We start from the raw sequence: 20367 nt of genomic DNA on the forward strand, positions 1-20367 counted from the left end.
CGTTTATTGACCAAATGTGCAGAGTACTCATCGATTACGAGGCCGAGACTTGCCTTGACCATAGCGCATGCGTTGCGGCTGCTGCCTTTTGGGAAATTGCAACGCACCGGCGGCGGCACTCGTGTCGTATACGTAATATGTTGCCTATGCTGTGCCGCTGTTGCTGCTGCGTGTGCCATGCACAAATATATCGCCAGCAATTTATTTATAAACAGTTTCCCAGCGAAATGTCACCGATGCCACGAAGAGGCAGCAGGACAGTGTGCAAATATTTTGATCTTCAGAGATGATTAACGCGTATGGATTTAAAGCTGGGTTAGCTACTGATCGGTCTATAAAAGCCCTACAAAAAATATTATTTCTTGAAAATAACAAAAGCTTTGAACTTTAAATATTTTAATTGATTTCTTTGAAATTCCCATAAAATGTTATCCAAATTTGAGCTTCCTTTACACCGAATACTTCCCTAAATCATTAAAAACTTAAAGTATCTTCTCTTTAGTCAGGCCTAATCACATTCTAGCCATTGGGTTGTTGCTCTTTCAGCTGTCTGCTTTAGCCAGCATTGCCGGCACTTGGCCAAAAACGGGTATCTCTTAGCCGTGCCAATCCGCGGGCCCCAAGTCCAAGCTATTTCTGTGACTGCCAAGCGCTAAATGTGTGTTACTTCCGAGCAATGTCGTGAGTCGCAGCCTCAGACACAAGCGTACATGTGACAGGGAACACGGCAGGGGCGGGTGGCAGGGGGGATGGGGGATGGGGCACAGCCAGCAGGCGACTCTAATGCATGATTTATAGTAAAATATTTATTTTTACTGTTAAGTATATGCCGCAGACAGTGCAGTGCGGAAAATGCGATGGGCGTACGGAAAGCATAAGATCTTTAAATGCAAAATAGGTAACTATGAAGTAACTATGTGGAAGTGGCAGCTGCTCATTAGCATAAACGTTTTTAAAATGATGAAATAATTTATTATAATTTTACAAAAATGCTTTTTGTACATCTAAATCTTTAGAATTTTATATTTTTTGCATTTCTAATGTTTTGCAATTACAACATTTTACAAATGCAAAAAAATGGTGCGTAATTTTTTTAATGAATTCGTGCTACAGAAAGGCGGTATTTTTGTCAGTGTACGGAGGCATGAGTTGTCGCATCTCTTGGGGTGGGTGCCCAGCTTCATATGGACCGGGATCTTGGAATGGAACTCGGAATGGGACTGGGACAGGTTGCCACTGCCACTGATGCCGCCTCTCCTCTGCTCCTCTGCGTCTCTGCTGCTTCTACTGCTGTCATTGTTTGCGGCCTTATCAGTGTGCATGCAAAGGAAAGAAGACCCAGATGAAGTCTAACTGTTATTCCTGGCTGAAGATGGCAGCTTGTTAGCTGGGGGATTCTCGCTAATGTCACTCATACGACACGTTGCACAGAGGCAACGGCAGCAGGAGCAGCAGAAGCAGCAGAAGCAGCAGCACAGCAAGTGGCAAGCTCCGCCGCCAGATAAAATATGAATGTCAACCGTTGGCGCATATAAATCAGAATGCTATCAGCTGATGACCCCATTCAGAGCACAGAGCGAACCCATGGCTTTTCAATAAAGCGTGTCAAGCATAAATCATTGAAGATATCGACTCAATCAGCAAAAGGGAAAGAGTTCGGCTAGGCGAATTAAGCCACAAAACCCCTTGACAAGGGGGCCAACAATAAGCGATAGCCATCAGCGCCATTGATTTTGCATTGAGGTTTTTGGCCATGTGCCCTGGTCTTAAACAAAAGTGTCATAAATCTTGCAGCCAAGATGCTCGACACACTGTAGCGAATCTGAAGGGCTTCCCGCAAGTGCATTGTGGCCGTGTGACAAAGGGATACTAATGCACGTAATACGTGCCCCTTCAATAGTTGGCAATTTCTGAAAACCGGGCCAGAAAGCAAGTTCGAGTGCTAAGACGTGAGCCAGCCACAAAGTACGATGCGAAATCCGCTGCCAAAAGATCCTCAATCAGGCAAGCCTTTTACAAAATTGATTAACTCGATGCCGTCGAGGCGACAAGCAACTTCCTGTCCCATCCATTTTAATGGAACCCTTTTTAATCACACCAGCAATCACCTTTGTAGCGTAACCAAAAACTGAAAATAAGATTAATGACAAACAGCAAATTGCGCTCAATGTCGCATTAATTGAGGCAATGAGCGCATGAATAAATTCATGAATTTACACACCAGACCGAACCAAAAAATCAACAAAACCACAAGTAAAAAAAACAATGACAAGGCGCCAACTTCTAAGCCACAAAAATGCGCTTTGAGCCAAGGTCGCTTACAACTTTTGACGGGCTGATTGCGTGATAAAGAGGTTGGCAAACGCGATGAAGATCGTCGAGAATCACTTAAATGCCGCGAGGATCGGTTTTGAATGTTTCATTTATGTCGCAATTATTAAATAAATGTGTTCCCTCAGCTATGTTTTTTAATATCTTTATTATGGCCGCAGTTAGCTTAACTAACACTTGCCAGCAAGCCAATGTGTACGTCTATGGCCCTGCCCCACTGTCGATTTCCTGGCGCGTGTTGCTCGGCTTTTGGCCGCCATCAAGTGTGGCCAAAAATCGGTTGGCGTTTTAAAACCGTCCATCTGAGCAATCGGGCAGCAGCTAAATGCTGGCGGTTCGCTGTTAGCCACACATATTCTCGTAACGCGGCAACACACTACAGTGGAACACACCCAATTTGGCTTTCGGGCCTTTGACGCTGTCTATTAGCCGGGTTATGAGCAAATTACGGGAGCGCCGCAGCCATAACCAATGCCATGCCCCACAGAAATCCACGGCGGAAAAAAGCTAATTGCACCACAAACACACGTTGCGATCGGTGGTGCCCCACTCTGTGGTGCGGTGGTTCGATGGTGTTTCGGTGGAGCGGCCTACGCAGCCTGCGGCCGTTGTTTAATATGCAACAAATCAACGCGCCAATTGTGGCGTAAAATATTTACATTGGCCCCCGCCGCGGGCTTTCGACCAAAGCCACTTCGACCCTGTGCCGCCAGCTGCCACCTTTTAAAGCCACGAGCTCTGATGAATTCTCTGATGAATTCCCATCGAACTCTTTATAAAATGAGAGCAAATTCTGGGATCCGAAACACTTTTCTAATGCCCATCTTTTGGCTTAGTTTTACAAATCAAGCATACAGTGCGCAACTAATAAAGTTCAAGTGGCTCGAACTATGGGTTTTAATAATTTTATCAATTTGGTGGAAATGCAAAATACATTTTGAAATATTGGTTATATGTACATACATATATACCCTTATGAATACGTTATCTCCCCTGCAGTTTGCCCATTTTTCAACGCGTAATCACCTCTTCGGCTGCCAGTAATTCCGATCCCCTCAACTCTTTGATTTTGTTTATTGCGTTTAATTTGCGCATTGTTCGTGTGGCTTTTGGGGATAATTGCAGGCATCAATTGCAGCACCAGTGGCACCCACTCAGTGCCACAGAGGGGCAATCAAATTGCCAGTGGACAGTGGCAATCAGATTGCCACAGCCGCAGCCACCGACACCCACACAAACCACCAAACCACCAAACCACCGAACCACCGAGCCACTGGAAAAATTTGCTAAAACCACAAACTGTTCAGTTTGGCTTTCATTAAGTTTTCAGCCGCTTTTTTGTTTTGGCAACTCCATAATCAACGTCCAATTCGAAGTAGCCCCCTAATCCCGCAGTATTTGATTTAGCCATTTGCTTGCTGTTTTATTTTCCCAATGTTGTGTTTGCATTTCTCGCCGCGTTCGTGTTGTTGGTGTATCATTAATCTCCAACATAGAACCAATCAAACAACAACGCCAAAATGTTGCGATGCCCCACTGTTATTGATGATGTGTTGATTAGGTTCTGACAAACCCATCGCGGTCATGTGAACAACAATCAAAGTACACAGTTTCACTTTGAACTCGAGCCGCACTCTTCGGTGGGATTGGGGTAATCCAAGCCCCCCGTCGTGGGGGTGGAACTTTTGGGCCTGGGTGCCAATGCAGCCCATGTGTGTGCGGTCATAGGCGAAATGTGGGTCATGTTTGCCCGTTCATGTTGCCAAACGGAAACCAAAAAAAAATGTAGGAAAAAAACGAAATAAAGAAAAAAGCCTAAGTTGAAGTCATGCAAACCAGCGTGTGTCTAGTGAATTGCCACCCATATGCAGTCTTTTTTATACCTCTTTCATCGGCGGAAAGTGGCTGGTCAAGTCTTGTGGTCGCTGCAGTTACGCAGTTACGCCAGAGAGCTGCCACCGATGCAAGAATAACGGCGACTGTCTGTCAATTGTTCGATATTTATGGTACATAAATCCGACCTGAAGGGTCATTTACTAATTGGGGTTTTCCCTAATGGGTAGTGGTTTTTATGGTCGACTGGCTTGGAAATGAATCAGTTGGCATCGTATTTCAGTGTTCTTTTACAGCAATTGCCGTTTTATGTTTTCTAGAATTTTACATATCTACAGTAAATCTTCAGGAATTCGTTTGCTAGTTTAACGTTAACTAATACTATATACGTCTACGATTTCTACTCTGTTTACAACCAATTGAGTTTTCGGATTTCAAGGGAAAATTTAATCAAACGTGTATTAATTTGTTTCCTTGTAAATTATTTTTAATGTATAGTCTTATGTTGCCAATTCGCAACTCTTCAATGTTCCACACGTCAGTTAATCACATCCCATCAACGACCTTTGATTTCATGGAACTCGTCCCAAATTATTTCCTTTAAACACACAAATCACCTACAATTATGTCCGAATTCCAATTTAGAGTGAACTTCCGTAACAACCCTCGCTTCGGCCAGTGCCCCACCAAATGCCTGTTAAGTCACACAAGAAACCAAAAATAAAAAAATAACGAAGAAAGATCTTTGCATTTATAATTTCATGGCAGAATTCCTCGATAAATTGATATATATGCTGGTTCACTTCACTGGCTGACTTGCTGCCCGACCATGGCCAGTGCCACGCCCCTTTCGGCCCACCGAGAGCCCGGCTAATGGCCTGGCCAATTGTCGCAAATTAGTGGAGGCCAGCCCAACACGCACACATGGCCAACACACACACACACACACACACACACACACACACACATACGCACACAGGCAGACGGAACAGGTGAAGTGGAGTCAAGACAAGACAACTGGAGTCAAGACAAACACCTAAAGCCAATCCACATGAGCACCCAAGCTAACGGTACACCGGCAAACAGAAGATGGCCAAGAAGGCAAGAAGACGGCCGAGACGCCGGAGAGAAAGAACAGCTATAAAGAAGTTTACTGCTACAATTGGCAAATTGAAAATTGCTCGCTGGTGGCGGCGGCGTTGGAGTTTTGAGCCCAACTCAAAGCCGCAGCCAAAGCTGATGTTCAAGTTGAATTTGACCGGGCCAAGGCGGAAGCTTCAGACCAAAAGACCCTGAGCGCGCCTAAAGCTAAGGCCCCCCTATCGCAACCCCGCTCATCCCTGCGATGCGTTCGTCTGGCCAGATAAGCTGACATCCACAACGTGCCACAGACGATGATGCATTTGCCAAGGTACTCGCAACTACTTGCCGCATCAGCCGCATCAGCCGCTGCAGTCGCCGCACCAGACAGAGACGTTTCAATTTCAAACGAGAAGAGCTCTTTCAACCGACTCAGAACTTCGATATACTCTAAGTGGATATTCATTTTGCATACCTGTCGCTTTTAATATGTACACATTAATTTAATCCAGAGCTATTACGAAGCCTTTAATTCTCACATATCGATCCCAGCTTTAAAAATAACATATTAACAGAAAGTAATGTAAAAATGTAAAATGTATTTGCTGGTTTCTAAACTGCATGGATGCCTGCAAGTTTGTAAATATTCAAGATACCCTGCCCGCCTAACTAAAAGGTATTCTTAAAAAGCAACAAAACGGTTTTGGCCGGACCAATCTGGCAGGCAGACATTTTAATGAAGCCGCCGTCAAGCAACATTTGAGGCAGCCACTCTTGGCCGTCTGGCTAGTAACGGTGCCAAGTCCACGGGTCTATATAGCGATAAGTCAACGCACCGGCGTCTGAGGCCGAAACGAATGACTTAAGCGACGAACCTGCTGAGCTAAGTTAGTGCGTTAGATTACCTAAGTTTTGGACTTTGCGCTGTATACAAAGGTGGCGGAGATTTTAAGAACACCCCGAAAATAGGGCCAAAAATGTCACTTTCAACTTTCGCTACCAGTTTTCCCTGCCAACACATCAAACTTGACCCAATTCTGTGGGGTAACACCCACACGGCGTTTTATGAGCCGGGTTCTCTATAATTAAAAAGGCAAGCAAACGAAACGAAACGAAATGAAATGTTAACTTCAAAGTCCACTTAATTTGGGATCCACGCACTTGATTGGCACTGCCACACTGAAGCTGAAAGAGAGAACTGGGCCCAGTCTGTTTAGGCGTTAATTGCGGGTTCTGGCAAATTACAGACTTGGCCAAGAGGCCAGAAACATGAAATGCACTTTCTCTTTGCCGCCCTGAAAAGTGAGTGAGTTAAAATGGATTGTTTTGGATTGAATTGGATCGGATTCGATTGGATTGGATTGGGACTTGAGATAGATGTGTGAGGGCGTAATGCCAAAATCGATGGCAGCTGCTGCTTACCTTTTGTTTAGTCTTCTAATTGCTCCCGAAGATCGCCGATCACATTACCACTGCAAAAAGCAAAAGAGAAACACATGAGTAAGCAAAAGAGAAATGCAAATTAGTTTATGAAAATACTCAAGCAGACAATGAACTCCTCAATTCGATCCCCTTTATGGACTCAGCTCTTCAAATACAAGTCTGAATCTTGAAAACTACCTTTGCCGTCAGCTACAAATTGACATTGTTTCTGTATTTATTTTCGACACATTCATGTGGTGGCAACAACACGTGTTAGCTCGTTGTTCTGTAAGTGACTTTGATTTCGATTTGATTTATTGCCTGCAATTGTCGCACACAGCTAAAAAGTGAAAACTTTCCGCAGCGGTTTTGTTCACTTTTGCTTTCGAAACTTTCAATTCGGTGACTTAATTTCTGTGCGGCCAGAGGTCTAATGAAATCGAACTGCCGCTTAACAATGGCAATAGCACTTTTATTGTCAAGGCATTGCTTTGCCAAAGAAATTATCAAGTGCAGTCTCGGCTTTGGCACTTTTACTTTCATTGTCGTGGAAGTGCTAACAATCGAGCAAACGGGCTCAAAACAATTTTCAATTGAGTGAGTAATGCCCATTTTCCTTTTAGCATCGGCTAATGAGCCGAAAATGCTTTGCGAGCCCATTTTAAGGGGTCGCCAGTCAGTCACAGAGCCAAATTACCAAACAATTTCAATGTCTTTGTATGTGAAGTCGATTTTTATGGGAAAAGGTTTCGGAGCCAAAATGAAATTAAGCTCTCACAAAGTGTTAACAGAAATGTTTATGTAAGTAATATGTACCAACAAAAAATTTGTTTGTTGTTTTCCCTCTTTTGGTTACTGCTTGGTCTAATATGTAAATTTGTTCCCGAATTCGAATAAAAATCTTTATCGTTAAGCTAAATGATCATAAACTGATGCCATAACAAGATAGATAGATATATCGTAGAACACGATATAGTTGATTTCTAAATTTCAATGCAGACTTGTAGAGAATTGCGCCAGAAACATTTAGAGGTATGCCACTTCAAAATCCGATTAAGATAAGTTGACTTAAGTTCCTAACGATGCTTTGATTTACAAGAGCTTTTATTACCACTTTTCAGCACTCTAATTTATATAATAAATCCTTGGAGCATTTTGTAACAATCTAATTAAAGTGAGAACTTAGTTATAAAACCCACTGATGTATAACATATTAGGTATAAGGCAATTGCCAACTATATGCAAGAATTCCCACAACTTCTGAGCCGCCTGAAAATGAGTTTTCCCAGCCGAGAAGACAAGGGCATAAATTGCAGTTGGCCAGTTTTGGTTCACTCTACCGTGGCGGCAACGGGGGCGGCGGAGTGGGCGTGGCCGTAGTGGCAACTGCAACTAGTTTGCATGCAAGCCATGAAATTATCTGCAGTTGATCTCCAGCAAGGGGCAGCTTGGTCTTGGACATGTTTGCTACTCGAATTAAGAAAAGAAAAAAAAAACACAAAAAAATAGAGCGAACAATAGGAGAGGCAAACAAACGTATCAATTAGCAGGAGTCAAATACCCGAACCCAAGTAGAAAAATAAACAGAGGCGGCCGAGTAAATGTTTACTTACAAATTTGTTCAAAGAAATATATTTTTATAGGAATTACATGTTAGTATCTTGTATCTTTATTTAGGAAACAAAAACCAAGAGTGTCACATTACGGTACTACTTTTATTTTTTCAATATAATTGTCATATAATCACAAGACACTCGCCACTATGAAATTATTTAAGAAACGGCAGACGAAAGTCAAGTCCTTTTTCCGCAGCGAGGACATGGACTTGTGCCAACTGCTGCTGCACACGGAAAACGCCTTCGATTGCCTCATTGAGCTGGGTCACCATGGAGCTGTGCAATTCAACAATGTCTACGATGAGGATCGCTTGCTGAACCACCTCTACACCAAAAAAGTGGCGCACTGCTATGAGTTGCTGCGTATCGTGGACAATCTGCACGCTCAGATCGTCCAGTTGCATGTGAACGAGGTATTCTATCCGGATGTGGACCGCGAGAATCGGCTGAAGGAGAAGGACCTGGCCAAGTATAGGGATAGCCTGAAACGCATCCATGTGGAGGCCAGCGCCGTGACGGAGCACTACTTCCGACTGGACAGTCGCCGAAGTCGCATGATCGAGCACTGCTTCGCTTTAAACAAGGCCAACAAGTATATGATATCCGACATGGGCAGTGAACTGCTCTATTCGGAGAGCACAGTAATGAGTTTGGTGCAGGATGCCACGACCAGCTCTGGAGCCTATCAGTCACATCTGAACTATATGATCGGCTGCATCCGGGCTGATAAGTTCTATAGCTTCGAGCTGCTGCTCTACCGCTTGTGCTCCTTCAACCTGATCATTCGATTCTCCGAAATTTCTACTCCGGTCTACGAATATCATTATGGCCATAAGCCGGAAAGGGTACGAAAGTTTGCCATTCTCATGATGGCCAGTTCGACGATAATCTGGCCCAAGGTGCTTAAGATATGCGCTCACTATCATGTCAACATCTACGATTGCCCCAGTTCGGCAAGGCAGCGGGAGGAAAAGGTCAGGGAGTTGAGACAGGAGATAGTGAACGTGGAGAAGGTGCTCCAGGAGGCCGAGCTGATGCGCCGCCAGATCCTGGAGGTTGCTGGCCAGGATCTATTCATTGTACGTGTGAATCTGCGCAAGGCGCTGAAGGTGTACGATCTGATGAATCGCCTGAGATTGGTGGGCGGAGTAGAGGTACCTCGGTATCTTTTGGCCGAGGTGTATATACCATCGTCTGATGTCCCCGATGTGAGGACAATCCTACGAAATGCCTCCCGAATAAGTGGGGGCGCAGATGACGACGATGACGACGATGATTCATCGGATGAAAACATCGAGAAGGCAAACGATGCAGAGTCCCCCGAAGATAAAAAAGCAATTCCTAATGTTACGTCCTATTCCAATGATGCGGATTTCCAGCCAGGCGAGGATATGAGTGCTCGAGCCATACTGATTAAGAAAAACAGACTGGTCAATCATATGCCACCAACGTACTTTCGGCTGAACCAGTTCACCAGGGGATTCCAGAACCTAATAGACGCCTATGGGATGGCCGATTACAAGGAGCTGAATCCCGCTCCGTACACCATCATCACATTTCCCTTCCTGTTCGCCGTTATGTTTGGTGACCTGGGTCATGGCATTCTGCTAATTTTTTTCTCGCTAATCATGATTTGGAAGCACAGGCAGATTGAAAAGTATCAGATTGCTTCGACCTCGGAGAACGAGATCCTGAATATCCTATTTGCGGGACGCTACATAATCTTACTTATGGGCATATTTTCCGTCTACATGGGCATCATCTACAACATAGTCGTGGCCAAGAGCTTCAATCTTTTCGATTCCAGCTGGAGCTGCCGATACAATGAGACAACTGTGTATGATCCCGCTTTTCATGTGACCCTAGACTCTTCGCATCCGCACTTCTACTCTGGCCATCCGTATCCTGTGGGAATGGATCCAGTGTGGGCCGTCTGCGGCCAGGACTCGATAACCACCACTAACTCGTTGAAAATGAAGATGGCCATTGTCCTGGGTATTACACAAATGATGTTTGGACTAGGCCTAGCTGCCGCCAATTGCGTGCTGATGAATAGAAAATCAGATCTCGTTCTGGTTGTCATTCCGCAGATGATCTTCATGATGTGCCTCTTCGGCTACCTTGTCTTCCTGATCTTCTACAAGTGGCTGGCCTTCGGGGGCCACAAGCCGGCGCCCTACAACTCTGCGTGTGCCCCCTCCGTGCTGATCACCTTCATCAACATGATGCTGATGAAAAGTGAGGATACGGCGACGGACTGCCTGGCTGATATGTATCCTAACGAGCGGATGGTGGAGTTCGCCTTAGTAGCAACAGCCTTTTGTACGATACCCATTTTATTGGCCGGCAAACCGATATATCTTATGCGGCGTCGCAGGAAGATGGAACAGGAACGGGAACGGGACTTCAAGAGGATGCGCCGCCAGACGATTGCGGAAATGCGATCCACCATGCGGTACACCGATGATGATTCCAGCGAGGCCAGCAGGCAGAAGGGCAACGAGGAGGAGCACGAGACGTCCGAGATTTGGATTCACTCTGGAATCCATACGATCGAAACGGTCCTGGGCTCGGTCTCCCATACAGCCTCCTACCTTCGATTGTGGGCCCTCTCGTTGGCCCACGATCAGCTGTCCGATGTGCTGTGGCACATGGTTCTGACCAAGGGATTCGCCAACACTCTGCCACTGTACTATGGCGTGCCCGTGCTCATGGCCGCTTTCTTCGCCTGGGCCATTCTCACAGTGGCCATTCTGGTAATGATGGAGGGACTGAGTGCCTTCCTGCACACCCTGCGGCTCCACTGGGTGGAGTTCCAGTCGAAGTTCTTCGGCGGAACCGGCGAGTCGTTCAAGGCGTTCAGTTTTCCGCCCTCAAACCAGAGGAGTTAGTTTTTTTCTTATAGTTTATAAATAAAAATTTATGGTTTGAGCATTTAAGCGATCTCCGACTTTCTAGATAACTGTCATTATGTATAGCTAAACTTATTATTTTTAACGTACTTACTAAAGCCAAGTATTTACGTTAAAAACAGATCTTTGGAAGTGAGCGAAACCCTTTGCCAGGCGCTACGACAACAATTGAATTAATTGCGCCTTTTAAAGATCCTCTTGAGGAACTACTTGCAGCCGCTCCAAGATCGAGCGTATATTTTTTGGATGGACTTTAAATGTTGGCTCCCCCTATCTTTTGGCAATTAACTGTGGCCAAGAGCAAGCCGAGAGCTACCCACGCCCGCTGTTTTCGGACTTGTACATTCCTTTGCAATTAGCATTGGCCCGGGTCCATGCAAAAGGCCATAAACCAAAGCTGGCTTTAAACAATTTCCATTTGTTTGCTTTATGCCACTGCCAGCTGCTGCTGCAGTTGCTGCTGCTGTTGCTGCTGCTGCTGCTGTTGCAGTTACGACTGCTGCCGTGGCAGGCTTCCTTCCTGCGATGCGGGCGCTGGAAGTCGTCGACCCTTTGGTGCTGCTCTTGTGCCAGTACAGCAGTAGTGCTGTTTTATACTACATCGCAGTTCTAGTCGCATACCCTGCTTTTCCGCAGGAGAGGGGTATAGTTTTACAGGTCCTTATATTGGAAATTGCATGCCATAAATGAACAGGCAATAAAAATGCGTTTTATTGTATCCTGCAGGCTGAGATTGATTTGCTTGAATTATTTTAAGGCTCTTTCGGTAATAAAAGTGGTGATCACATTTGAACCGTGGATTTCTAAAGTTTACCCAAAACACAAAAACCAGCTACGAGTTTCTAACATTTTCTTATTAATAAAATAAAATTAATTTATTCTCGTAATTGTATGTTATAAATACTTTCCCCTTTCATTTGTATGACCTCCACATACTATATTGTAGGGTAATTCCTTGTCGAATAGCTTGACTGCCACCGTCATGCCAGTTTTCCACTCACACACAAACACACACAGCCGAGTATTTTAGTGTCTTTGCTGCTGTTGTTGCCGCTCTGTTTGCCATTAACACCCACGCCAGCAACTTTGGGTGCTGTTCTCTGGTTGCTGGTTGCTGGTTGTTGGTTGTGCCAAGACTTGGCATAAATTATGAACAGCAACCGATGACGCATGCAGGCCGACCTAAGTAGACTGGCTCGTGCATAAATAACTTTCGTTAGCCACATGGCCCGGACTGACTTGGCCTGACTTTATTAGATCGCTGCCACGGAAAGCAGAACTAACTCGGTGCCAGTAATGTGCAGTAAGTTTCATGACCAGAGCAGGTTTCTGGCCAGCTATGTAGCACTCTGAGCACTCTACGCAATTGCCAGCGCAAAACAGGCTTTGACTCCATGGCTTTGGCTATAACTTTAAACCGCAGCACGCGCCATTGTTTAGGTGCTGCAGCAAAAAGCAGCAAAAGGCAGCAGAAGGCAGCAGAAGGCAGCAAAAAGCAGCAGCAGCCACGGCCCGGGTGGGTCAAGTTTGTTGCCCAAGTCTTTTGTTTATACTTTCCTTGATGCGGCCGCTGTGCGTGGCTCTAATGCTGGGCCCAATGGCCAACTGCTTAGCACTTTTATGGCCAACAATTGTCAAGTCTCTAAGGGGCAGCAGATTGGTTCCACGGCAGCTTAGAATGCCTGCACTGAGAGAATTATATAAAAACCATTTAAAGGGCTGGATGTCATATTTATCACTAAAAATGTAAGGGGAAGAAAACTATTAAAAGTATGTTTAACTTGCAGACAATAAACTTTAAGCTAAACAGAAATATACTTTCGAAGTGACTTTGATCGTTTGATCATGAACTCCATAATATTTTCGCGCTGTGTGCACTGCAAGAAAAGCAAGGTCGCATTGTTGTCTGGGGAGAATCAATTTGAGACTTAATTGCGGATGGCTTTCCGTTTTCTGCTCGTCAGTCGCATCACGTCACGTCACGTTCTGCGACTCATGCTCTTGGGTCGTCAGTTTTTTGAGTGCATTGCCGCTGCCCTTTAAAGGGTTTTGCCCGTGGATGTAGCTGCTGCAGTTGCAGATGAAGCTGCTGCTGCTGCTGCTGCTGCTGCTGCTGTTGTCATTGTTGCGGCAGCTGCAACAGCAACAGCGAACAACCATTGTTGGCACTGCGACTGTGTCTAGTTCTACTTTTGGGCCTTTACATGCGCGGCCGTAACAAAAAAGGTGTTAAATTCAGCCCATGGATTGGCCAAAGCGAACTGCTGGCCAAAAGCCAGAGAGGGAGCCAAAGTCAATGCACTCTAAAGAATTCGCTGGCTTGGCAGAAGGACATTTGCAGCTCCAAACTCGGAGGCTGAAGCACCTCAAGTGCTTAAAGCGAATAATCCAAACGTTCAAATGAAGTCAGCATGATGAAAACATCAAGCGAATACAATAACGCGCAGATTTAAATGTAAACATCTGTGAGCTATTAAGCCAATTAATTAACTGGCTACACAATTTGTTGGCCTGGCACATTTTGGTCATTTCGCTGGACGGGCTGTCAAGTGGAAAAATGCCATTTAATTCGCCACAAATTGTGCATTGTTTGGGCCTTAATTAAAATTGTCTTTTGTTCATCTTCGTCTTCATCTGCCTTTCGACTATTTTTTTTTTTTTTGCAGAACGGAAGCTGACAATTGACCATTAAAGAAGCAAAAACAAGCAAGATCTGTTAATGCGAGGGGGAAAAACTTTCACTCAGCAGAAATGCTTTAATTAAAAATGGCAAAAAACACACAAAGCTCGAGAAAGAAATTAATTTAAACTAGATATTGTGTGTGTAACCGGTTGGGAGTTCGCATTTGCAATGCTCAGCTGGAAGAGTGAAATTTCTCAAACGCGCCTTCAGAACCCATTTTTGGCATTTAGCAGTTCATTAGCAAGATAGCTACAAAATATGCATAAAATTAATCAGATAGTACTAAATATGGGACACAAAAGCGAAAAGTGAAAGAATGCAAAAACACAAGCGTAATATGCCCGTAAATGGTAAAAGAAATTTCCAAATATACATACGTAAAATGTAATTTATTTATTAATATTTTAAACGAAGATGCTACTCCAAAAAATACTTAAACATTGTGTTTCAGCAGCTTCTTTTGTTTTATAAAATATTTTTAATATTCCGTCCTGTATGTAACTATATTTTAACATTTTGACATCATTAATTGTATGAAATTATATCAATTAAGAACGAAAGAACCATTGTTTGCTGCTGGTTAAAAGTCCGCTTAAGTGGATCACACGCTTAACAATTCCCGTTGGGAAATATTAATTGAGCTTAATGTGGTGTTTTTGTGTCACAGCCAAGATAAGAATCCAAAATTAGTTAGCTCAAAATGATGAACTCCACAGGAAAATACAACCGGCAGCCCTGTGACCCTCATTAAAAGTGAGTTTCATGTATTTATTCCTTTGATCTTGCAGCGGCGACCACACAAAACTGCGGAGAACGCTTTTGATTATTTTCACAAGCGGTTTCTCTCCGCCATTTAAGCCTTTTGTCTTGGCCCCAAGTCATGCATAATGAGAACCTGATATATGGCGATATACTATATACTACTGCCCCGTATATATGTCAATTACAGCACGATCTTTTGGCAAATTCGCGACACATCGCCGAGTGGGTCAGAATTCTGAAGTCTGAGCTCTGAGCTCTGATACCGATATTTATATCACCGGCGACAATAAATTTGTCAGCTTTTTGTTAACCGTTAAGTAAACGCAATGCATGATTTGTGTTTTGTAATGAGGGCGAGTGAGTGAGTGGCGGCTCGAAAAATGTCGAACGAATTCGAATCCGAATACGTATCTGTATCCGCCGACGAAGATGAAGTTGAAGTGGAAGTTAAAGTCTCGCAGTCGAGAAGTGAACGAAACGGGTTTCAGTTCAGTTCATAAAATATTCATGATATGCCAAATGTTTGCTTTCATTTGACTTTTTGATTGTTTTTGCATTGTTTGGGCTATGTTTTTTGCTTTTTGCCATGCAAAATTGCTCAAGATTGAGTCATGAAATATTGTTGGGACATCAATATTCAATAGGCCAGGTAATATTTATTACTCGGAGACAGTAAATAATTTCCATAATTCGCTCATAACAGAGGACAAGAAAACGGTCTTTTAAAATTGCTAGCAATGTAAGCGCTTGTTTTTGGATTCACCGATTTAATTTAAAAGTGTGTTGTACGTGGGCATCGTAATTAACCAACAAAAATGATTGAAACAAACAATTTGAAGTGTGACCACAAAAGCGGCATTGACCATTCGAGTGCCCAAAATTCGATGGCTCTCAACACATTGTTTCGATCACTTTTGGGATGCAGTGGCAGCAGCAACAACACCCATTGTACTAGCACCAACAACACCAATGAGAGCATTACCAATGGCAATAGCACCACCAATTGCCTGACCTTCAGTGGGCCACTTGAGGCACAGCTTCTGCAGCAAAAACTCGAACTCGAACACGAAGTTCGCTGGCTGTCAGCCATTTGAGTGACTGACATGCAACACTAGCAGCAGCAGCAGCAGCAACATCGCAGCAGCAGCAGCAGCAACAATGCACAATAGCGTGCCACAGACAGCCGAAAACACCAATTGGTGTCAAAGCAACAAAATGCTACCGAATTGCAACTGCCACAGCAATGGGAATTTCTCGCTGCCGAAATTAGCAATAAATCAAAGATTGCGAGCTCGGAAGGCGGCTAACTAATTTCACTAAAGGGAAACGCGCTGCACAGGGAAAAACTATAGTCGGATTACAGCAAATTATTTGTAGGAAATACTGAATGGAAAATATCTAGCTGAACTTAAAGCATTTGTAATTACTGTTGATTGTTTAAATAGGATTAAATTGACATTTATATACCATACCTTACGTAGTAAAATAAATTGGAAATGGAATGGAATTTTTTCCCTCTGCATGGGAGCACTTTGCAACCGTTTTGGGCTGCCGAAAAACGCGCAGAAAGGCAGCGAAAAGCACTTGGAGATTCGTGGAGCTGCCCACGCCTCTTCAGAGAGCAACAGCAGCCCGCCAGTCACATAAATAAGTCACCATCAGAGTCAGATTCAGATTTAGATTGAGAACGAGCGACGCTGACGCCGAGCGCGCACTTGGCCATAAATCTTGAGAAGCGTGGGCAGGTCGGAGCCCCTCTATCCATCCGCGTGGCCATTCCTCTATCCCAAAATCCAAAACGAGAAAGACGTAAGCGGCAAATGGGGCCACGCCTCACCGAGCTTGTTGGCCAAAAAGCCGCAGATTGAGAGGTGGCATCAAGTGCGTATTAAACACTCTGGTAGAGCCATAATCAAGCTAATGCCATCTTGTGACTCAACTTGAAAGCATCTCCTTCGCGGCTAATGGCAGTAAAAAGAAGAGTGAGCACGGCAATATTGGTTGGTAATCTGTTTATGGTCAACAGAACTAGGCCTCATTACCATATGAGCCACTGCGAGCTGTCACAAGCATAAATAAGCCAGAAAGTTGCCGTTAGGCCAACGCACTTAGCACCAACTGTAACCGATGGCAATTCACTCCCAGTGGAGCTGGGGATGCCCCCCAATTGACACATTTGGCACAGAGCGCAGAGCGCAGAGCGCAGAGTTGCTTTCTGGCTCCGAATTTGCATTTATTTTTAATAAATTGTCATGCTCTCGAAATCATGCTAAGCCAGTGCCAAATGGGAATGTCTATTAAATCGCAAAACTAGATCGCATTTTTTGTAAGCAGACTAAAAAGTCCTACGTACTTGATAATATTACAGCGGTCACGCTCAACATATCACAATTATTTAATTAAATACGTTATAAGTTAGGTATTTAACTATTCAATTTTATGAGCTTAGGCATATAAAAACCAATGCACAATAGAAAATTCAGCAGGCTTCTAGCTTGATTGGCTTTCAATATTTGCAAAAAGTAATAAATAAATAAGCTCGAGATTTGCTGATCCGCAACTTACCCAAGCAAACACGTCGAGCAGCGTCTAAACCAGTTCAGAAGCTTTTCTGTAACGAGCAGAAGGGGTTAAACATATTTTTAGTAATTTGCACGGCATTAAATCAAAGTTCTAACAAAATACCTCAACATTTATGGGGCATAAATCTGGTGGGGAGTGTGCTAGAAGTAAGCCTCAATTGATTTATTCACCCAGTCACGTCGCAGATTCGACTCAAATTATCACTTGCATCTGATGTACGAGTTGTTAGAGCAAACACTTTCCACGACAAATTCGAGGTGCTCATACTCGTATCTAAGTGCATACGTGTGCATATGGCAACAATGCCGGCACATGTACTACATACACAGTGGCTGGCTTGTTAACTCATCCAAAAAGTAAACCACATTCTTGAAAGCATTAGAAGCTGAACTAAAAAAAACCTCCTCTAAAAAACTACTGGCCAAACAAAAAGATGGAGCCATGAATAGCCAGAGCACAAAAAACATGTTCAGCGCGTGTAGCAGCAGCAGCAACATCAACTTAAAGGCCAACAACAAGGGGTGGGCGTTGGGCGCTGGGCGTGGCCGGAGTGCAAAATGCAAAACAACATTGAAGACGAGAAAATCTGGCTACTGTAATTTGTCTGCCCACCAAAGACACGACCCCCTCCATTTGCTCCTCCGCCGAATTTCCAAGCCCCTAAACTTGGTTGCTGATCGCGTTTGGCCAGCCGGTTGTTGTTGCTGCTGCCCCGACTTGACTTGGTCCGGGCCAGTTTGCAATTGCTGCTCTACTTTTGAGTGTGTGCTTCTCCACCCCCTCCAGCCCCTGGCCAGCCCCTGACCCCCCTGCCCCCCTTCTGGCCGGTTGTATTTGCTTCCTAAAGTTGCCGGCGTCGTTGGCCGCCTTTTGTCGCTGAGGTCAATTTTTATGTTGCAGCCATTTTTCAGAGACACAGCTACAAAAAAGTAAATAGAAAAATTCGCTGTTCTGCACTGCTAAAAATAAATTAGGATTTCACCGTTTGTAATGTAATATTAATATCTTAATCCATCTTGAAGTAGCTTAGCCACATATCTCATACTTACTAAATAATTCTTTATTTCATTCTTACACATAACTAAATATTATTCTCTCAGTATTTAATAACTTAGGCTGTTTTTATACCTCTTTTACGCCCTTACGGAATCCGTATTTGCGCTATATAGTATATGTGCCCTGTTTTTAACGATGATTATAATTTTTGGGTGGGTATCTAATTTCCCTTGGGGTGTCTCCAATATTTATGAGTTTCGTAAATGTAGCGGAAAGTTGTACTTCGTTTTGTTTTTACAGGATATTAATATGGTCCATATTCCACCGAGCAACCTCTTTTGCTTCGTCCTCTTCCATTTCAATACAATTTTTTTTTTTTTGTATAGTAAATTTTGTATGTTGTCTGCTGCACTTAAAGTTACGTATGAGCATTTTGTGTAGGTCTAGTTTGCTGGCTTTTTTGCAACTGCCTTTGTTGCAGACAAACTTTTTCAACTTGACACTTGAACCGAAAGAACTCCAGCCGTATGAACACTCGACTACAAGAGGCGGCCTCAATGGCCTGACACTTTCAGTTGGTAATTAGTTTTGAGGCCATGCATGTGAAATGCAATTTTCCGCCGAGGATCTGAAGCAGAGGCTGCTCGAATTGCACAACCGAAAGGGCAGAAATCACTCAACTGAAATGATGAATTTCGGCTAGACAATCGATTATATCATCTAGCATTGAATATGTTTTTGGGGCATTGTTTACTGGCAACCTTGAACCGTTGCACCCTGAAACTAGGATTGCAACAATCTGAAGTGACTGGCAAATTATTGGGCTAGACTTTCGAGTGTCTGTCAATCAAGTCGAATCTGAATTAAATCATTGACAAATAACAATAATCAGTAACAAGGCTGTAACCTGCTGCTGCTGCTGATTTTGCTTATTTTGTTGCATGTGGCATGCAATGTTGCCGCTGTTGCCGCTGCTCCAGCCGCCCTGCCCCAATGAAAAGTGAAAATTCTTGGCTGGCTGCTGAAAACTGAAAAGTTTTGGCCCACCGGCGGGGATTCCTACATGTTTTCCAAACAAATACGAAGAGGCGCCCTTTCTCCTTTTGTTGATTGCAAACTGTGCCGCCGTCATGTGCCACATTTGCAGTACTTTCAGTAAGCTGAAAGTAAAATGAAGCCCAGTGAACTGAAACTGAAACTGAGCATGCAGCATAAATATGTGAATAATGCATAAACAACTAGAACACATTGCACTGGCAACTGTTGCTGTGTTGCATGCTCGCATCGCAGAAACAACGCAAAAAAACCTCGAAAAAAATTGCTCAACTGCAAAAATAAATATGAACATTTACTGGGAAAAGTTTATGCACAGGTAATTAGAGCCAGCAGTTTTTGTTTGCCAGTTGCTCATGTTGAATGCAACTGCGAGTGCCTTCCTTTTTTTGCACCCAAAAACAGGAGCGTCCAGACTTTGGGGCAACTTTAATTAAATTCTTCGGGGTGCAGCGGATTCTTTTGCCGCAAACAATTTTCAAATGCTCTTTGTGCACAAGTTTCAATTCAAAACATAAAAGGTAGCCGGCAAACTTGCAAACTTCAAAAGGAAATGGGCATATAATCAAACGAATCGTACACACTCTTGAAAACAGGGAAAAACTAATAAGACCAGGTACTTCCAGCTATGAAACTTGCGCTCCAAGTTCAACACTAACTTATGCCAATAAAATAGTATCGTAACGAGCTTCTTCTCAAGCTAATTTTAATTTGTTCTCGAGATGTCATCCACTGCCTGGACTATCTCTAACCCAAATAGCTCAACGACAAGAAGCGGGCCATAGGGCATTGGATAAAAACGGAGAAATATTGGAGAGGCGAGGGGTTTTCACAGTTGCAGCCCAAAGTTCATGAAAACAGCATAGCTGCAGCCGCAGTTGCAGTTGCAGTTGCAGTTGCAGTTTTCCACACTCAAAGCCAAAGCCCAGAGCCACCCACTCGGCGTTGAAGCGGGTAAATAGGCCAACGCGAAGGGGTTTACTGCCAAACAAGCAAACGCAGCTTCGTTGGGGCAGGGGGCATGGAGCAGGGGGCATGGGGGCCGAACTGGGCCCAAGGGGCTCTTGGCTAACAATGCATATGACAAACTTTTGTC

At 44.0% G+C, this 20367-nt stretch overlaps 2 protein-coding genes across 3 annotated transcripts in view; one reads left to right on the plus strand and one right to left on the minus strand.

Moving 5' to 3' along the window:
- Positions 1 to 20367, minus strand: part of LOC6547240 — a 77061-nt gene that overhangs the window by 35333 nt on the left and 21361 nt on the right. For both annotated transcript variants that reach the window (XM_015156654.2, XM_026980308.1), the window contains 2 exons: positions 17205 to 17250; positions 6667 to 6716 (listed from right to left, as the gene is read on the minus strand). The gene's annotated coding sequence lies outside the window, so the exon portion shown is untranslated. The remainder of the gene's footprint in view (positions 1 to 6666; positions 6717 to 17204; positions 17251 to 20367) is intronic.
- LOC6547239 (V-type proton ATPase 116 kDa subunit a) lies at positions 8429 to 11195 on the plus strand. The gene has a single exon (XM_001974720.3). The coding sequence runs from the start codon at positions 8429 to 8431 to the stop codon at positions 11171 to 11173; it is 2745 nt and encodes a 914-aa protein (XP_001974756.2). The 3' UTR covers positions 11174 to 11195.

The sequence above is a fragment of the Drosophila erecta genome, unplaced genomic scaffold, assembly GCF_003286155.1.
Source record: "Drosophila erecta strain 14021-0224.00,06,07 unplaced genomic scaffold, DereRS2 tig00000092-arrow-pilon, whole genome shotgun sequence".
In the NCBI taxonomy this organism is placed as follows: domain Eukaryota; kingdom Metazoa; phylum Arthropoda; class Insecta; order Diptera; family Drosophilidae; genus Drosophila; species Drosophila erecta.